The 20,499-nt window shown below is 37.4% G+C and overlaps 1 protein-coding gene across 1 annotated transcript in view; it reads left to right on the plus strand.

Annotated features, from left to right (window-relative positions):
- Nucleotides 1-20,499, plus strand: part of CCDC93 (CCC complex scaffolding subunit CCDC93) — a 54,302-nt gene that overhangs the window by 21,841 nt on the left and 11,962 nt on the right. The window contains exons 9-19 of the mRNA XM_082314453.1: nt 1,387-1,479; nt 1,955-2,005; nt 3,071-3,157; nt 7,846-7,962; nt 12,399-12,461; nt 12,658-12,731; nt 13,289-13,370; nt 14,675-14,746; nt 15,843-15,914; nt 16,184-16,292; nt 19,635-19,717. Coding sequence (XP_082170579.1) covers nt 1,387-1,479; nt 1,955-2,005; nt 3,071-3,157; nt 7,846-7,962; nt 12,399-12,461; nt 12,658-12,731; nt 13,289-13,370; nt 14,675-14,746; nt 15,843-15,914; nt 16,184-16,292; nt 19,635-19,717 — 903 coding nt within the window. The remainder of the gene's footprint in view (nt 1-1,386; nt 1,480-1,954; nt 2,006-3,070; nt 3,158-7,845; nt 7,963-12,398; nt 12,462-12,657; nt 12,732-13,288; nt 13,371-14,674; nt 14,747-15,842; nt 15,915-16,183; nt 16,293-19,634; nt 19,718-20,499) is intronic.

Consider the following 20,499-nt stretch of genomic DNA (forward strand, 5'->3'; position numbering starts at 1 on the left):
AAAGGAATGCAACAGAATAAACAGCTATAACTTCTATTATTACCACCTTTTAAAAACGGCTAACTGGAACTAAAAATCTGCATACCATGAAAGATGCAACTGATTACTATCTCCTTTTTTAAAGCATTTCCTTCATCTGTATTCAAAGATCACATTTTGCAAACATTTTTCGCTTAGAAGAAAAGGGGTTTGGGTGTTTTGTTTGTTACGCTTTCTTTTTTAATGTGAGGTAATGAACATATCCTGTCTGTTTAATGAGTATCTTTTAACTAAGTGTTCCATGATGTGACCATTAAAGAGTTTTTTCCTTTTCTTTTTAAAGAACCATTCAGCTTGGTAAGAAATTTTGTAGGCTTTTATTACATAACAGGTTATTTAATGTGATAGAGAAACATGATACCATGCCATAAATAAATCATAGTGCCTCTTCAAAAGCAGCATCCTTGCTGTGCTTTTGACGATTATGGAATCATAAAATGTCCTTGTCAGAGTATTTGCAGTTTTATTATTTCAGTGCAGATATTACTTTGGCTACAAGCTTTTATTACAGACAGAGATAATGAAGAAATGCATAAAGCATATCATGGACCCAGCAATACACTGAGTACATTAAGGTTGCCCTTCTTCATTATCTCGATATTTTGCATACAAATTTAGCATTTAAATTTTATAAATGGAGATGTTTCCAAATCTAGGTATACCTGTTTTTCCCCTCAAAGTAACTGCCAGGCTACAGTCAGGTTTATAGCGTTCATTTTGTTTCTTCAAAAATTTTACTGACTGTGGAATATTGTATAAGGAATATTGTAGAAGGTCATCATGTTTGTTGTGTGAATTGAGTCACCAGTAAGGCAGAAGTGGAAGTTTAAATAGTCAGGTTAGTGGTGCAATAGAGTGACCTAGAAATTTAGTCTGTCTATCACCAGTTCTCATTATTTTAGTGGTACGAATTCTTCTGACTGAACTAGGCAATTTTACACTTTTTTTATGTTGCATGTTTGTTATACCAATATTAAATTAAATTAAGTTTTATAAAAAAAATTTATGTAAAAAAAAAAAAAAATCAGCTTTCTCCTGTATAGCAGACATTGTATTCTGGGGTAGCCAGTTGTCTTGTGAGGTTGGTAGTTCTTAGAATGTTGTGGAATAAGGGATTTTTGCACCAGATGTGTCCATAGCAAGCCAGAGACGCTGTCTTGAACAGCTGGAATACTTGCAAAGTCAGTGAGGGTTGCACCTCAGTTGGCGTGAGTTGGAGTGTGAGGATGTTCCAGTAGCCAACATGTATTCATAAAAACAGAACAGCTATATTCCAGTTTTCTCCTTGTCTTAATACTTTAGATTACTGTAACTAAATACAGTATTTTCTTAATTTTTATTTTAAAGGCTGAAGATAAAAAAATTGCGCTAGCTCCAGGGCTTGCAGCAGCAGGAAAAGCTGAGCCTTGCGATGAAGATGACCTTCAGGCTGCTGAAGAGGTGTGCCATATACACAGTAGGCATGGATGTTACTAACTTGGGGGGAGGCCAGCAGTTATCACTGCCCAGTCCTTCTCTGCAAGAAGGAAAATTTCCATGCTTAGCTGAAGTGGGAGTTGCTTCACGCAGGAGAACATGGAACCCGAAATTGATGCACAAAATTAAATGTTTGTTGATGATCAATACCAAAAAATTGAGCTTTTGTGTTGGAATCTAAGCATTTTTAAGATGTCAGGTTTTGGTTGATAGTGGGAGCAGAATACTCTGAAGCTGTACTGTTATAAGGAATTTTCCTTTATGTGGTAACCTTAGCCACCTCTTTCTTAACTTTCACAGGCTTACTGTCCCATTACGTGCATTAAAATACACGTGTTATATCATAGTAATTGTATACCTGTGTCCCTGTCACTAGGCAGAAATAAGTTAAACAATAAAGGATTAATTTTTATGTGTAATTCCTCATATTTTGCCCTAGCTTCGCATTAAAACTCTCATGACTGGAATGGCTGCAATGGCAACAGAAGAGGTAAGCAGCATTTAAAACTGATACAGCTTTGTTTAAACTGTGGTTGGTTATGGCAGTTATTCCTAAAATGGGGTTAATGGTGAGTCTGGAGTCTTGGAACGACTGCATTTAAATTTTCGCGAAGGGAGTGCAAGAAAAGATTGTTGAATTAGGAAGACAGTAATTTTTATGAGACTGGTGACTTATTTGCCTTGAAATGATAAAAGCAATATAAATAAGGGCCTCTTTCAAATGGTTTCTACAAGGGGAATTTCAGGGGAAAGACATCATGGTGCAGCTACTCAAGATGCAGTGTGATCTTACTTTGTTCATCTTGTGAAAACATCCAGAGGAGTAATCATTTTACTGGGGAGAGTGGAGGAAAATTGTATGCGTTTCAAGGTGTTTTTCAAAGCACTGATAAATACTTATAAACAACACTATTAGTGTGAGACACTGAAAATACTGGCTATGTATCTTGTTTTCAAGTTCTTAATTGGTTGTAGTCATTGATACAATGGAGCTTTTAGGCTGTTGTAATTTTGAAAATTCTTACATTTTGATTTCTGGCTGAGAGAACTGGGAAGAAAATAAGTTGTTAAACATTGTTTCTGTTTATGCTGAAGTCACAGAAGGAAAGGTAGTAATTAGTCTAGTCTCAAAGTTGATTGACGTGCTTTCTACTGAAACCCACTGTAGAATTCAGTTCTACTTGAAGATTGTTTTTGTACATGCATCCAGTTGGAAAGGTGCTTTCTTTCACACTCCTGCGTTGTTATTGTGGTCTAAAAGTGAGTTTTGTTACTGCGCATGCAAAAATCGCTATACAGAATACAACTTGAAGCAAGTTTTTGAAAGTCTGAATTCAAATTACCACTGTTGTTTGCGAAAAGGTTGTAAGTGAGAAATTCCCATCAGCGAAGCTGTCTTTTGGGGTGGAATGGTTCTTGGTATTTTTTTGAGTAGAGATTTTTAGCCAGTGTAAAGATTTTGTACATTTCTGTTAAAATTAGAGCTTGGGGAAATTGCCATGTAAAAAGCACAGGCCGTTCCAAAACTCCAAACGTTTTCTTGACACAATTGCAGGGCAAGTTGACAGCAAGCACAGTTGGCCAGATTGTTGGACTCCAGTCAGATGAGATCAAGCAAATAGTGTCGGAATACGCTGAAAAGGTAAGTGTGTTACCTGATTATGTTTTGCCAAGTCATGTTTGATAGCTTGTTAATTTAGGCCTTAAGCTTCCAACTTATTTGCTGTGATTCTCTTGAAACATTACTGTTTCATATGTGCTGTGGGTAACGGCACAGTCAGGGTTCAGGAAAGTATTTTAATGAGATTTAAACATGCACGAGCTTTTGGTGTGACAGCACATATTCCTGAATTGCATTCATGAGTAGTTTGGGTTTAAGCACTTTCTTAAATGTTTTCATGAATAAAGAAGGTCCTGGGTTGATACCTGTTCAAACCAGAGGCCTGATACCTGTTCAAACCAGAGGCCTAAACTCTCAATGCATTTTAAAACGTTCAGTGTTAAGCACGGAAATACAGTTCTGTGGGCCTGCCCAGAGAAGAATCTCTGCCTCCTCCACTTGGATTTTCAGACACTGGGATCGTACTTATATTGGGCTCCAATTACCAGTCACACCCTGGATCTCTCATTCTGAACCCACTATCATCAAAAACAAACCTTTGTTGCTCTTAGAAGTCAAGGCAATTAACTGTGTATACTAGCTCCATTTATTGTGTTCAACTGTGATTGTTTTTACAGTAATGTGAAAAGAAAATCTGGGTCTTAAAGCAATTAATATATACAATACATCACTGCCAGATATGAGTTATAGGTCGCTCTTATTTGTCCAATAGTCTTCTCATATTTCTTCCTTTTTGTTGACACATATGAGGTATGGAGCTTTCCCATTTGGGAGATAAACCCTATAACTCAACAGAGTCTATAGCAAATTCTTGGCCTTTCTTTATTATAAAGGATTGGAAGAACAGAAGCCCAAGGGTCATATTTCAATGTTACATTTCTTCTGTTCTGAGAGAAGGCAGCAGGACCTTGACTATTATAGTAGAACGATGATTAATACTCTGGAAAGTAAGAACTGATTCAAGTCATACCAAAAATATATAGCTTTTTAAATCTATTGGATGTGACAAAAGAAATTTCTGTGTGTGCATGCATGCATGCCCCAGGAAAAGAGAATTAAGGATGTTATCGAACAGTTTATTCAAGCATCAGCAATGTTCTAATAGTTTTAACTCCTTGTAACTATACATAGTCTGAAGAACACAGCAGTGCTTGTTTGTCTACCAGAGTCTTAATAGAATCCAGAGGCCCAGTGAAGATAGCTGGCAAACAAAACTCTAGATCTGATGTTGCCATGTGCCAGGACCTTTCTTACAAGATGGCATTTTTGCGAAAGATCAGCGCGTATAGTTTTATGCATTTGCCTCTCCTTTCTGTGTTAACTAGCTGGGTAAACTGGAAGGAAGATTCTAGAGTCATTCCTCATTTGCTAAAAATCCTGGCAGAAAAGTATTAACATGGCTTTTATCTGTCTATTCATCACCGGCTTTCTAAGGCCAGTTATTCAAAGTAACTTTGATTTTCCTGTGTTAGAAGGATTCTTCCTCTGAGAATTTACAAGTATAGTCATATATAACAAGTGATTTTACTAGGAGTAGAATAGGGGGAAAAGATTGTTTCCTGGTAAAATGAGAGACTGAATAAAACTAGAGAAGTGCTGTCTCAAAACTACCCTCTTCAAAAATGTCTCGAGGAGAATCCTCTTCAACAGTTTTAAATCCTGTTTGCAAGTTCTTTATATCTTGAGAAGTTGACTCAGAATACTTTTGGACTTCTAGAATCCTATAGCAGAGATTACTATGCGCCCTACATGGTCAGCTGAAGCTGACAATAGCAAACAATAAGCATTTCAACCATTTGGTATGCTTAGGGGTTGTCATTCAAGGAAGATACTAAATTGGATATTTCTATATTTTTTTTGGTTTGAGGAAACCCTCAAAGATCAAGTGAGATGCAGTGATTTTTATCTTTGGGTTCCTGAGCCTCGGGAAAGCGTCAAGGAAAAATGACGGCAAATTACATTGAAATGTCTGCTAAAGATCTGTGTGGCACTTGACTGAAAACAGGTTTGAACTTACAGGGCTGGAGACTTTTTTTTTTTTTTTCTCCCAGTGGGCTTCAGACAGTGGACTTCAAATTGAGGCAACTACGATGGAGTTAGTCACAGATCTAATCCTCTGAAGTCTATTTGCTAGTAGGAGATGGTTGAACACGAAGAGATAAACAAAATTATTTACTGCTGCAAAGGTTTTGTATTTTTGTATGCAGACTTTTTTTTTAAGAATGTGAAGTTCTGTAGAGTAATGATTGAATTCTCTTTAATTATTAGGGAGTTTATAGCACTAATGAGTGTGAGAGAATCTCATTACAAAGAATAACATTAATTGCATATATTTCCTTCCTCCTTCCCATTTAAAACTTTCATCTGTGAACAGTGGGAGGCAGGCTCTTAAAGTCTAGAATTAGCCATATATTTTGGCTAGCAGTTTTTGAGCTGCCATAGATCAGTGATTCTCATGCATAATTAATATGGCATTTTAACTTAACAAATTCTGTCACAGAAAATGAGGCTATTAGAACTTTTTAACTTGTTTATTTGAATTGGCTAAATCTTTTTAGGGCAGTTGAGCAGTTGCAGGGAAGGAGGAAGAATGCAGAAGTGAGTCTACACCTGTCAGTGGTGAGAATAATGTGTGTTAACAGAAAAGTTGAAGGATGTATCCATGTATCCCTTTTTGTCACGTGTAGTCGAAGTTCTTGTTTTGAGATAGAGTACCAAACTGATAAACAGTCAGAGACGCTAGTGCTCAGATACAGCTTGCTTAAATTATGTTCAAAAGGCAACTGCTGTTTCAGTCTAACAAGAGACCAGGTAACAACAATAGTGTCCAAAGCAAAATAGCTTCTATAATTTGTGGTTTCTTCCTTCTATGCTGAAAGATGCATTTTTCTCCACAAATTGGAACCTGATTCCTCAGTAACTTTAAAGCTGCAGTATTGCTGCAGAGCAGATCCTTAGCCCGCTTTGACAGCACAAGGCTTAACCCTAGCTTTTTCATTTGCAGACCAGAAGGATTTTTCTGCAGAAACCTCTGTTTTGTGGTGATGGTTATTTTCCATTTTCAAAAAGCAAGCTTTAACAGTCCACTTCTTGAGACATGACCTTTTCTTTATGCCAAACCTTTACTGTATGGATTTTTACTATTTTTGCAAGATGGGTCTCAGACTGGTTTAGCTCATGTTTCTTTCTCTTGCAGTTCCAGTTTTCTTGATTTGCATGGTATGGGTATTAGATAGGCTAATCATATGGTGAGAAGGATGGGGTCTTAGAATGCATGACATGATGAGGGAGTGTGATTTGGCTAAATAATGAGAGCAATAAGTAAATCTGAGTTTGTATTTGTTGAATAGTTCAGTGTTACAGGTGTTGCTTAGAGGCGTTTTTCCTTTCCTAACAAATGGAAAGAAAGCACGTGAATTGTTGGGTTAAGATGTCAGAATTGGTCTTTTCTTGCTGTGGATGTAAAAGTATAACAAATCATTAAGCTACTCTTCACTATGAATAACATAGAAAATGGAGAAGAGGAAGACAGGTTTTGCCTCTATTTTCATTTAAAATTAAGCTGTTAACAAAGACGTGCTTACCCATCTGCCTAGAGTGGATACCAGGAGCAAATATGGGTGAGGAGTATTTCATACTTCTTGTAACATTTTTGCTGATTATACATTGTAGTGGTTGTCAACATTTGGTAATTATTCAGAAAGCACTTAGTATTGAAGTCTTTGACAGACTCTGCAAATTAGCACCTGAAGTACTTGAAAATTAAGTGTTTTTCTAACAAAATATTGGAAAATGGATTAACTGGAAAAAGTCGTCTGAGTGCATGAAGCAAATTACCAAAACAGATGGATGTAAGTATTAAAGTGAGGACTTTCAAAAGGTACAAATAATGTTTAGGCAAATAATCAGTTAGACATCTAGCTATCACTGATTTTTAATCGTTCTTTTGTCTACTGCAATTACTCAACTTCTGTTATAAATGTTATTCCTGGTAAAGAATGTTTCTGGCAGCTTTCCTTTCACAATTCAGAGAGAACAGGAGACTGGCTCCAGATTGCTGTCTTCATTATGTATTTATGAGACACTTTCTTGGCAGTGCATGCTGGATTGAGTAGTTTTCAAAGACTGGTGTCCGTAGTACACACGCACACACAAAAAACGGCTTAGAGTGGTAAGTGTATCTACCACACTTAGTATGTCATTGTCATTCAGCATAAAGATGCATCCAAGCTGGTATTTCAGAATCTAAATACACAATTGTTCAAGGCTTTTGAAAGTTCTGGATCTACTTATTGGGGTATGGAGCATCTCTGATTCAACAAGTTCAGTAAATACCACTGCTTAAGGTGGTTTCTAGCATGTTTGTATTTTTTCAGTTTGAGAATTCTACCAGGTTTAACTGTAATGCTGATACAAAAAATTATTTCTTTCTTCTGGTATACTGTAGTGTTTTCCATCCATCCCAGAGCACCTGACTTTATTTTTAGCTTACTTTACCTGTTACCTTTGGGGTATAATTCAGTTGTTCAGCTGCTTCTTTATCTTGATGCGAGATAAATCGGTAAGTCATTCTTTCTGTTTGATAGTGGGACACAGTTCCTTGATAAGGAATATCAGAGGTGTGTCCCATTTTGGCATTTCCTGAGCTGCTGAAGAAGCAAAAAGTAATGGCATGAGGTCCAACAGGCTGTTGTTATTGTTTATTTTAGCAATCTGAACTTTCTGCTGAGGAGCGACCAGAAAGGCTTGGAGCTGCCCAACAGCATAGAAGGAAAGTGGCATCTCTGAATAAGCAGATTCTGCAAAAAACCAAACTCCTGGAAGAGGTAAGTATTGTGTGTGTAATAGAGAAGAAAACATTGATAAATGTAGTTGATCACAAAGTTTTTGCCATCCAGAAAAGATTTGCAAGCTATCTTCTGTACCAGCAATTTGTCATGCTGAACATTCATTTCAGCATCTCTGAATGTCTTGCTTGCACACTTATTACTAAGACAATGGGGCTGGTTTTATGTTAAAAAATTGTATAGCCCTGTCTGTGAGGAGGAGGCTAGCTACCCAAAACATGCTTTCCCTTTTTTTTTTTGCATACCTCTCTCGGAGAAAAAGAGAGGGAGTATCTCCATTTGGCTTGTTAGCTGTAGTGTTGAATGGGCTGTTTTCACAGTTTCAAGAAACAATTTAGGAATTTACTCTAAAATATGCTACAAATGATTTTTTATCACTTCCTGTCCTTTATATGAGTGAGCTTGCCTCACTGACTAAGGTGGGTTTTTTGCTTGCTTGCTTGTTTGGGGGTGCTTTTGCACAGTCACTGCTTGGTTCACATCTTCGCGTTTGTTTTAGCGGGGAAAGGCTCTTGAATTTGAGACTGATGTTCTCTTCATATCTATAAGTAAGAGCAAGAACCATCATTCCTGTATTTCAACCTACTTACACTATTGCTATTTAAACCCAGAAAAGTATAAGTGGAAAAGCTATGCCATTAATGAAATGCTGCTTTTAATTATGCATACTGCTGTAATCAGCACCACGCCATCTTCAGCTTGCAGAATCTGATGAAAACATATTGCATCAGAGTCAGTAATTGGAAGAGCTTGCCAAAAACCAAATAGTACTTGAGGAAAAACTGCTGCTGATTATTTCTGTGGTTGAGACTGTCAAATACAGCATTGCTCCAGCAGCCTTCATCAGTTTTTTGTTTTGTTTTGCTCTGCTCTTGTCAGTAACATCTTAACGCTTTACATCTTAACTGGTTTTACCTATTAAATGTTGGGGGTACAGGGGCTCCAAAAGATAGGTGTCTGTATGGCACGCTTTATGAGACAGTGATATGTTCAGTCTTGCAAACAACAAAGGTAAAAGAATGGTAGCTTTGAAAGCCTTACCTACTATGGTATAACGGTGGGAGCACTAGGTTTTAAACCTTCCTGCTCGGGCAGTTACTAGACCTGACTTTTTTTTTTCGTAATTTATTTTTAAGATGACAATAAAGTAGTCTCTAACAGTGCAATAAAATCTTTTATTTAAAGGATATTTATCCTTCAAAACTTAAATCTCCTTTCAGTAAAGCATATACTGTGAACCATTTTTTGGGGTCTCCAACTAACATTCAAGTAATGCTAAGTTTAAATAAAGCTATAGAAATAAAACTTACAAAAAAATTGGAAAGACTAATTGACTATCCTGTTCTTTGTTTCCCTCTTCTTTTTTTTCCAACTTTAATGAAAAGCTTTATGAAGAACCAGTGCAGGTGGTTCTTAATTTATTTTGCACAAAAATAAGACTTTCAAAGGGTAGAGTTTGACAGTGTTTTAACTGGTAAATATTAGGATGCATTTGTTTTGGAACATGCCAAGCTAGTTTTGTTCTTCTTAAACTGATGCATTTCTGTTTGTGTTGCCCTCTGGCATGGCCCATCTGTTAAAAATAGCATTTTTTCATAGTTAATAACACTACAATTATTATTTGCACTGTATGTTGAATGTACACCGTGTCTGTCACAATTCCTCCCCATTCTAGAGTGAAATATTAGAAAGTATTACCATATACTATAATTATGATATTATGATATACTGAAATTAAATATACTTTTTTTTTTTACTTGAGTTTGTACTCTTTTAACACTTTGGTAATATGAATTTTCCATGTCTGTTTATGTCAAACATAACTTTGGTGCCCTGTCAAGATGATGACTGTTAGTAAAAAAAATATTGCCAATACCTAGCATTTAAATGCGGGCTGAAGTGTCAGGCTTTCAAAATCATAATATGGGCTTACACACAGTTAAATCCTGCGTGAATTCCCATGTTGGTTTGAGTTTTTTTTCCTGAAGTAGAAACACAAATTACAGAATGAGATCTTTGGAATTTCAAAAGTGGGGGAAAAGAAGGGGATGTTCAGTGAATCTTAAGTCATTACAGTACGTTTCTGTCACACTTTAACTCTTCTTTTAAACCACAAAGGCTACAAGACAAATCTATATGAAGGGAGATACAGATGTGCTGCCTGTATATTGTAGAACGGAGACAGATCCAGGCTCTCAGCATCCACTCTGAGCTAGCGGGCTGCAAACCTGTTCCACATGAAAAGCTTTGCTCTCACAACTGGCAACGGTTTAGCACTGCCCTATTAGAAAAGGGGGCACGTTTGCTCAGGTTTAAGGATGTTCTAGTACAGTTCTACAGATTTTGAATGGATTTTGGTTGTGTCTGCCAACTCATATCCATCTGCAGTTTTTCTGCAGGCAGTATGTAGACATACTGGGGGCACGCTCAGTTTGAATGCATGTAGGTACTAGAGCACTCCACCACAGCCCTCACGTTGTGAGAACAGTTCGTGTTCTTGGAGGCAGTTAGCTCAAGCTTAATTTTGGGGAGGACAGCCTAGGTACAATTGTGTAGTAAGAGTGGCATTAGGAAACTGCAACAGCTAGCTCGGGTTTCAAAAAATGAAAACGTGCACTAACACGGTTCTCCAGCCACGTTGTTTCCTTGATCTTTCTTGCCTAGTTGAGCAGTGGGAGAGGCTGGTAAATGAGCTTAGCAGTTGTGGGTAGCTTTTGCAGCTATTCTGCGTTGTGCCGTTGTGATCTGGAAAGCAGAAAGCATCTGCCAATGTCTGTATGCAGTCTCAGCGACTGAAATGTTCGAAAGCTTTTTTTCTGTAGCAGATGGCTCTTATATTCTAGAGAATTGCAGCATAGTGTGGCTGCTGAATTAGTGATACAGAATATGTCTGTAACTAGATATATGTTGCATGGATTACATTTTCATGCCTGGTGCAAGTAATTTCCTTTATCAGTTTCCGTGGCATATGAATGAATGTATTTGTTTGTTCTCCACATACCGCTGAGAAGAAGAAGAAAGCAGTTTGGGGTGGTGAGGAAACATAGTTGTAAACCACACAAAATTGGTAGATTCCTTACTTCATTACAGATCTGCTTTTAACTGCCAAACAAACTTCATAATCCACGGGAAGACTTAAGTATTTTCTAAATCTGTTATCATGCTATTTGCCATTTTAACAGTTGAGAACTCTTTAATAGTGTGTTGCTTATTTCCAGTACATTATAGTCTCAGTGCTATGTTTTTATATGGGGAAGAAAGTACTGACAGCTATAAGCCAAATATAATCCTTTTATCAGTTTAGTAGAACAAAAATTTCCTGGCTGATTTTTTTTTTTTTTTTTACCGCTTGCCAAAGACAGCTTTTGAAATCAGCGACCATCAAGACCCCCCCCCTTTAAAAAATGTTTGTGAAGTTCTGGCTTCACTACTGCTATAAGTTTTGGGGCAAGAGTTCTCGTAACAAATAGTTCTTTAATCTTTATGTCAATTTTCATGAGATGTGGACTGCAGGCTTAAATTATATTATTTTTTTTTTCAACTAGTTAGAATTCAGTCTACTGGTGAATTATTGGTGAAAAGTATGAAAAATGATGAAAAAGCTTTCTTTTTACAAATTTGGCTGTGGAAAGGGATGAGTGGAGTGTTGAGTCATAGCTCCGTGTTGTGAACAGCAAACTAAATCAGCATGAAAAGAAGTGGAACAGAAAGCCAAGTGTGCATTTCTTTGTTTGCAACACTTCTGCTCCACTTTTGTAACCCATGTCCCATTTTTGTAGTTACTTTTTGCAATATTATCTTAAATCATAAGGACTTTAAAGAAGGATGTTCTTCTACAGTTAGCCTCTGTAAATTATTTGACAAGTGAAATATCCAGTGGCGTTTTGCTAACTGCCTTCTTATTAGACTTTCCATAGTTACACAAAATAAAATCATAAACCAGCTTGCTTATTTGGTATGGACATGTCTATGGTATGGTGCCATGGCACTTCTATGCAAGCCTTGAATCACCCTAACTTGTTTGGAGAAGTACAAAAAGGGACTCTCTTCTTAGCCTGGTGTGAAACTAGGCCAGTGTAACCAGGCTAAATAACTTTGAGCAATTTAGCAGAGATTCTATCCGATACGTTACCATTCTGTTGGCATCCATTTTTGTAAAAGCTGCTGTTTATTCTGGGACCTAATACATTAAAAGGTCAGGTAAAAAATGTTTGCTGTGATTAATTAAATATTCAATCAGAATTCTTGCAATCCAATGCTCTCATAGTAGCTGACAAGAAAAGACAGTGTTTGTGATGGTTGGCCTATTATTTAATAGACAGCCATTATTAACAGCTCAAATATTGCTATTCTCCATTACAGGTGTAATTAGTGTGAATATAGAATCAAACTCTTTTCTTTCTCTTTCATAATAGTTGCAAGTTAAATGTGCTGATCTGCAGGCAAAATGTACCGAAGCAAAAAAGTCATTAACTGAGGTAATCTTTCTTTGTTTTTCTGTGCACTGATTCTAGCTGAATCATTTTTGAGAAGTTCTGCGTGTAGAGGGATTTCTTAAATGGTGAAGTGTTTGACAGCTTACCTCACTGATCTCATGGTGTGGGAAAGCAGAGTACCATGAATCCTTTTATGTGTGGGAGTGTATTTCAATTTATTATTCATTGCAACCCTTAGGTTAAGAGTTATGGTGAAAAGCTGGACAAGGAATTGGCAGCCCTAGAAACAATAGAATCTCAAGCAGATTCTAGGTAAGTTTCTTCCTTTGTGACCTTTTGAAATTCTGAAAAATTATGGTTTTAAAATGAATCATTCAATGTTTCTTGCTTTGTCAACCTAAACAAATAACTAAAATTTAAAAATTAAATAATTCTCCAACTTGCTTTCCAAAGACAGGAAAATATTACCATAGTATTCAGTCAGAATGAAAAGTGTCAATCTGTAGTTGAAAATAATTCTAGGTGTTTAAAGCGGAAGAACCCTAGACATATTTGACAAGTAGATGAGGCCTTCCTGATTTGTTTTCTTGATATTTGAAGCCTTCATCTCACGTAAGTTAAATAGGAGGCTCTCTCAAAACTTCCACAATAATGAGGTCAGAACATAGCAAAACCATCAAAATACTCAGTGAAATAGTATGTTTTTATTTTGACCTGGTGTATCAATGGTGATATTTGGGGTTTTAATTTACACAGATTTTATTGGAAATTTATTTAGATCTAAGCTTGTTCTTATGCCTTTTAGTTCTCCATTTGTTTAAATTAGAAACTAAAAATTCTAATGAGGTTTATTGGATCTTCAAATTTAGCATATTACAGAGTCTGCGAGCACTGGTGGCCATGAATGAAAACCTAAAAAGCCAGGAGCAAGAGTTCAAAGCACATTGTAGGGTAAGTTTTAGTTTCTTATGTAAGGATTCATTTAAAACTTGGTAAATAAGCATTATATTTCTTCCTGATTTGTCGTCGTGTCATGTGTCCCTGTTGTCGCCAACCCCTGCCCTGTCCTGTTTACTGGTATTTCCAGGTTTACATTGAATATTGCCACCAGTTTGATTCATGGCAGAATTACGGACAGTTGCCCAGTTCTGCAGTGCATCATATCTGCACCAAGGCTGATGACCAAGAAGGTTGGAACTGGATTAACCCTGCCCTGAGGCAGGGAGGTGTAAGGAGGGCTGCCAAGGCATCTAAATTAGTGCAGCCTTCAATGTTCGGTTGTGCCTGCGACTCTTTAATACAGGGCAGTTCCTAGACACATAATGCCAGATCAGCCTTGTACTGGTCACAGCTGTGGCTCTCCTCGTTCCCATTACCATTCTGCTGAGAGCAACTTGGGTTTGACAGGGAGCACTAAAATGTAAGTTTGAGATTGGGCTGTAGTAGATACCCACCTGTGCTCTTCACAACCTGAAATGGATTGTCTCTTCTTGGGTAACGCAGCCAACAGTGACCTGAGGAGAGGAACAGTGCCAAAGAGGAGGGCTTCATGAAGGCCCCTAGCTTTGGAGCAACCCACCAAAAGAGACAAGACTGAGATAAAGCTATTGCAGTTTTCGGAGCATGTTTTAGTTTTACTGCTTAATTACTATGTTTTGCTGTCCTGTTTACTGCTGTGTTTATGGACTGCCTAGAAATATGATTGGAGAGAATTGTTTTCATTCTCTTCTATTTAAACGGTAGTGGATGGGAGTTAATAGAATGAAAAGAAGTAAAAAGAAATAGTGCCCTGAGGCATAGACTGATGAGCATAGGAGCCTCATTTTCCCATACATACTCCTTTGGAAAGCTCTAACGGATTGTAATGGAAACTACCTTGCAAGTAACTTCAGGTTCATTCATTTTTACAAATGCCATGAGTTGCAACCCCATGTCATGCTGTTGCTATTGTAATATTCCTTTGCTTCCTCAGTTTCATTTTCCATGTCACTTATTAGTTGTCTTAGCTGGATCTAGTATATTTGCAAGTAAGAAATAAGTTTGTTCCTGTGTTTGATAAAAGCAGACAGTTTTATGTAATGAGTAATAATGGATGCCTTACCCTTGAGCAGGGAATGCTGTTCAGTCTTACAAATCTGAAGTGTGTGGTCAGCTCCACAATTTTGTTAGAAGTGTACGTTGTCAAGTTTCTTGCTCTCCCCTGTTAAGAGGATAGGTCTCAGTTAAAAGCAACAAAAACTTCTTTTGTTTTGAAGGAAGAAATGGAGAGACTTCAACAAAATATCGAGAATTTGAAAGCTGAGGCAGTGGAAAATGGGGAGGAACAGGTAATAGCAAATGTCTAAGTTTTTCTTTTCAATTTGTGTTTTAAAATGTTGTTTTAGGTCCTTCTGACTTCTGGCACAGTCTTGTAAGCGTTGAAGTATCTGTTGCAATCTCTGAAAAATTCTATTCTCCCCCACTGGTAAAGCCACAGTTCAGGCTAATAATCATAGAAATACAGTAGACTGAAAGTAGTTGCAGTATTCTTCATTATTGTTGCAGAATCTATGGGGCTAACTCATAGATGCTTTTGTGCCTTTTACTTCGTAGTACCAGAGAAGAATCTCTGGATGTTGTGTTAAGAGCAGTGCATACCTCTGACAAAAGCAGGTCTTCCTGAGAAAGCATGTTTGTTTTGGTTGTTTTTTTCTTAAAAGTGGATTTATTTGAAGAATGAAAGCACAAGTTTTCAGTGGCTCAGTACATTGCATGCTGTGAGCAGCTGTCAGAAGTTAGGCTTTAAAACAAGTGCATCCAGACTGATGGCGATGAATAATGAATGAACAGAAAAGGAAAAGCTTGAATTACTTGTATTTTCAGCGGGTAAACATTTGATACATTTATGCCTCTGAACTGAGGCAGATTACAGGTTGCATGATGCTGCTCTCCTTCTGAACACAGCATGAAAAAATAAAATGCAAACCTAAATCTTACATTTTTAAACAAGAAAAAAATTACCTGAAAGTCCACAGTCCAGGAAATCTAGAGTACATGTCAGAGGGTCTATGTTCTGTCCTGGGCCATGGTTATCCTTAATCCTGCCACTGAGTCAGAGTATAAACATTCAGACAAGGAGTACGGACAATCTTCCGATACGTATCTTCATTTAAAGCGTGATTGTTGTAAAGCAGTGGAAAAACTATTGATAAATCTTAAAAACTAAAACATTAAAGGCTTAAAAGCTAGCAAAATGTACTTATTTGTAGTAAAAGCTGTCAGTTTTCTAATGCGGATTATGAATCATTGTTAAAAAAAATAACGGCAAGTGGTGGTGTTATTGTGGGAGCCATTAGACGGAAGATAGACAAACACAGGAAACAAACCCAGGCTGCACATTTTTGCTACTGTAATACACAATTGTTTTGGGTTCTCAAATTCTAGGAGCCGAATAAGATTATAGAACAGCAGTACAAAACTGAGAAAGATAAACTTCAAAAGATCCGGCTGTTATTGGTGAGTAACTCTCTGTAAGTTTACTCGTACAAAATTATTGACATTTTTCTTATATTCTAACTTCTAATACTTCTTCTTGTTGTTCTAAAAGTTTTTCTGTCACAAATCAATTACAAAAAAAACCAATGAGCCTCAGCCAACGCCTTTTCTTTTTTTTTTTTTTTTTAATTAATTATTTAGTAACAAAATATTGCTGGGGGGGGCTTCATCCATTTTAAGAAGAGAACAAGAAGAGGCTTTGTTTTCTCCCCTCCTAACTTTCTATTCAGGCACGAAGAAACAGAGAAATAGCCATTTTACAACGCAAGATTGATGAAGTACCCAGCCGAGCTGAGCTAACACAGTATCAGAAGAGATTTATTGAACTTTACAGTCAGGGTATGTATATCAACATACAGCCGGAACATCCTGCTGAAGGCTAAAGCCCGGGAAGGAGGGCAATTACATTTTAAGCATATGGCATGTAACAACAGCACTTGCTAATTTTGTGGTATTTTTAAGGGTCTTCTGGTATTCATGTTATATACCCTATTTCCAGGCTTTATAAGCTGGCTGTAAGAGTTTTCCTGAGGGCGAAACTTGATGCACAAGATCTCTGCAGTAAATTTTGTCTGCAACAGGTTCAGTCATTTAGGTTAATGACCAGTGTGTTTAGAAAGTCCTTAATTCACCATTTACAAATGAGGTTGTTGTAAATTTGAGTTATGTTTAATTAATTGCTCTTAACATTAGATTGCTTTCATTGTTTTCATTGACGTGAGATATCTGGTTCTGAGCCAAACTATGTCAAGAGCTACAAAGTAAAGGCAATTTCTTGAAGGGGTTGTTTTCTTTCATTTTTGATTTATAAATATCCTGCAGTATCTTGGTAGGATCAGAGTACGAATTGTCTTTAACTTTTTTTTTATGATAAGAAGTTATAAAATGGGGAAATGTGCTCGGTTGACTTTTTGGATAGGTATGCGTTTGCTGCGCATGGATGGTATGGAGCATGCAAACTGAATGAAATTTTAAAATTGTTCCATTAAACTGATGACAGACCAGTATAGTTACTGGTGTATACTTAATGTAGCTTGTGCATTAGCATAAGCTGAAATAAGTTTCTACCAAGAACAGCTAATGTTTTAAAGATATTCTGCATTTACTAATATGCGTATGAACCAAGCTCTTGAAGGTTGAGCAGTTCTAAAATTATCTAACTCTGATTCAAATCCCTTGCCCTGATGAGGCATCTCTAGTGCCATAGTCGTGTGGTATCTTCATGTGTGTTGTCTAACTCAATGCATGGAATAGATGTACTTCTTCAGCGAGTACAAATCCACTACTTCCTTCTCCCCGCTTTGCTTCTTATGTGCCATGCAGCTTGTTTAATTGAGTCCAGCTATAAAGACGACTTTGTTGTCTTTCATCAAATTTTCTACAGATTGCTTTCTCTGTCGTGCCTAAGTGAATTCAGACAAATAATGTATGGTCAGAGCATCTGCCTGCTCAGAAGACGGGGGCTTCATTTATGTATGAGGTACAGAAAGATTAAGGTCAAAGAGACTTGTGCAGCTTTGATTGTAGATTTAAGATGCTTTAATTTTATGGGACTTTATTTTCTATAGTACAAAATATGTGTAGTAACTTCAATAACACACTGCTCAGTCGTGGCTAGGAACCTGCATTGTGCAGGCTGTTTTTGGAAAAATGAGCTGAAAAACTCTAGCGAGTCTTTCTGTGAATTGTGATATTTTTTAGAAGCTTTTCATTTAGCCAGATTCAGGTGATCTTCAGAGTTGCCAGAACCTGGGTTTTTTTGAACTTTGATCCAAGGTGTGTTGGACAAGACAATCTTCAGCAATGCCTTCCAACCTCAGTGATTCTGTACTGGAATGCTTTTAAGTTCCAATATTCCCTGCTTTATTTTTCACCTAGCTGAAGCCTCTTTCCTTGAAAACATTAAGCTGTGGTTTCAAGAGAATTAATGAGCCAGTTGGCTCCTTCTTGCTCTTCTTTCTTTGTCTGTCTTACCTCACATGGGCTCTGGCGTGTGCCCATGAGGCTCCATAAGCTGGTACAACTTTCTAACCCAGTGGAAATCCTGAAAAGTTTTCTTCTGAGTTGGTATGTGGAATCCACTCATAAAAGATCTGTGGCTACCAGAGCTACTGCAAGAAAGGGACGAGCTGCAGGAAGGAAATGGTTTGGGAAAGGCCTCTTCCATTTGGCAGCAGCAAGTCCTGCAAAACCAAACTAACTAGGAGAGCGCACCTGAAGTAGGCCTGGTGGTGATCCTTGTGTTCGTGCGGTTTGTCAAGAAGCAGCCTGATCTCAGCATTTGGGAAATCTTTGTGGAACGTGCTGAATAGCCCTTACTGATTTGCCAGCCTGTCCCAGGCTTTTCTGAATTCTTCAGTGCTTTTCAGGCTCCCAATGCTCCGTACGCTTCTCAAGGCTACAGCATGTGCAGAACGTGTGTCACAATCATACTGTGGCAATCAGAAAGCCCTTGGTCCCAAGCATCTTGCTACTGCAGAAGTAGCTGCTGCTGGATTTCTGTCACTAAAACATTCAGCTTTGAGCTGTGGGTTGCTGTTGGGCTTCAGCAGGAGAACAGAATTGTACAAATCAGGAGTTGGGCTTTCTTTAAAAATTTGGATGGTTAATGATGTTGTGACATGGGAAGGAGGCCGTGCTGTCTGTAAATGGTTCCATTCAAAAGCTTACTCCAGCGCATCAGTTCAGTAAAGGTTTTATTTAAAGCTGGCAACTTGTTAGCCTTTAGAGTTTAATGTACAGAGCATGATTTATCTCAGGCTTATCTGGCTTAACCGTGACCTCTAGAATAATTTTCATTATTAAATCATTTGATCTTTTTTAACCCATACGTTTTTTCCAGGTTCAGGATTCTAGACAGTGCTTAATATATTAACCATAATAATTTTTGCCAACTGTCGTTCTCTGTTGAACTCTTTCCTTGGGGATCACAAATACCTTAGGTTTCCTTAGGCATTGAAAAACTAAAGAATAGATGAAGACTTAGCAGATTTGAGTATCAGTCATCATCATGTATGATCCATAGGGAATGCATGTCTGACCCTTACCTTCCCCACTGAGCTATGACCAACATCTGCTATAATCACCTAAACCAGAAAGTATTATTTGAAAAGAAAGTATTATTTAATCCTATCAGCATGAAGAAATTGTGAGAAGAGGGGAAAAAAAGGCTTTAAAATAGCGAAAGCTTTCTTGGGCATCTTGCACATGTGTAGCTTGAAATATACAGTATAATGCACTGTTTTCCACACAGTACTATCAGATTATCTGTTTCTTATCTGTCCCTGCTGAGCCTGTGCCTCTCTACCACCACGGGCAAGCTATGTGAGGGCAACTGTTAGCAGCACAGCAACCGGTATGGTGTAAGGGTAAAGCTTATGAAGGCAGGATGAACAGACAGTGGCAAGGAAGCACAGCTGATAGTCCCAACATATGTTAACATAAAGATTGTCAGCAGTTGAGGCTTAATTTAAACACTAAGCTGTGGTGTTCGCGTAAAATCTGATAGCTGCAAACCCTGCTGGAGATTTACATGCAGAGGGAATATTCTTCCAGAATGTATTAAAGAGTGTGTTCCATTATTGATAGTGGAAAGTCTATTATATAAAGCCTATGAAGTATTTTTACAGATTCCATTTCACCTCATGCTCTTTTATTATTCTACCCTTTTTTTGTTTGCAGTCTCAGCAACTCACAAAGAAACGAAGCAGTTCTTTACTCTTTATAATACACTGGATGATAAGAAAGTATATTTGGAAAAGGAGGTAAGAAAATGTTATTACTGTTTTCTAAATATTCAGTCTGTGGAGAAGGAGATAAAGAGGTTTTTTTTACTTTACTTTCACCATATTCAGTGGTGTCGGAGCAGAATTAACAGTCTTTGTAACTAAAAATGAAACATTTGATTCATAAGAATGTTTCTAATGTTGAGGGGGAAATGGTCTGGGTTGAAAAAAAAGTGCTATTAGTACAGCATGTTTAAACTACTCACTATGTTCACAAAACATGAGTAACATTTGATTAGCAAATGTCTCTGTCTTGGTATCACAGGACCAAATTACCCTCTTTCTCTCTTTTTGGTCAATATCTTTTATTATGAACCAATGCCACAGTCAGTAACTTTGGAGGGTAAATTCCAGCTGCTGTCAGCAACATCAGAGTTAGTTCGCAGGGTCTGAGCCTGCCTACACTGAAGTTGCTGCTGATTTTACTAGGTCGGGATCAGAAGAGTAGTTTTCATGAAAGCGACTTGGTTTTTTCCCTCCCTTCTTTCCCTGCTCTGCAGAGTTTTGCTTTTTCCTGGGGATGACTTGATCGAGTGATGTCAGTTTTCTTTTTTTGCAATGACAAGCATGACTTCAGTAAAGGTGGAGAAATAGGAGCAGTCAAGACTTGATAAAAATTATGACACTACTTTTAAAATATATAATGTTTTGATACTTCAGGCTTCTCTGTTTATTCTAATAAAATAAGAACAGATTAGTTAGTTTTGCATTACTTAGACATATTTGTTTAGTTTATGAGACAAGCAGTAGTCAAATTCCTG

This window comes from Platalea leucorodia (genome assembly GCF_965183815.1).
Source record: "Platalea leucorodia genome assembly, chromosome: 5".
In the NCBI taxonomy this organism is placed as follows: Eukaryota; Metazoa; Chordata; class Aves; order Pelecaniformes; family Threskiornithidae; genus Platalea; species Platalea leucorodia.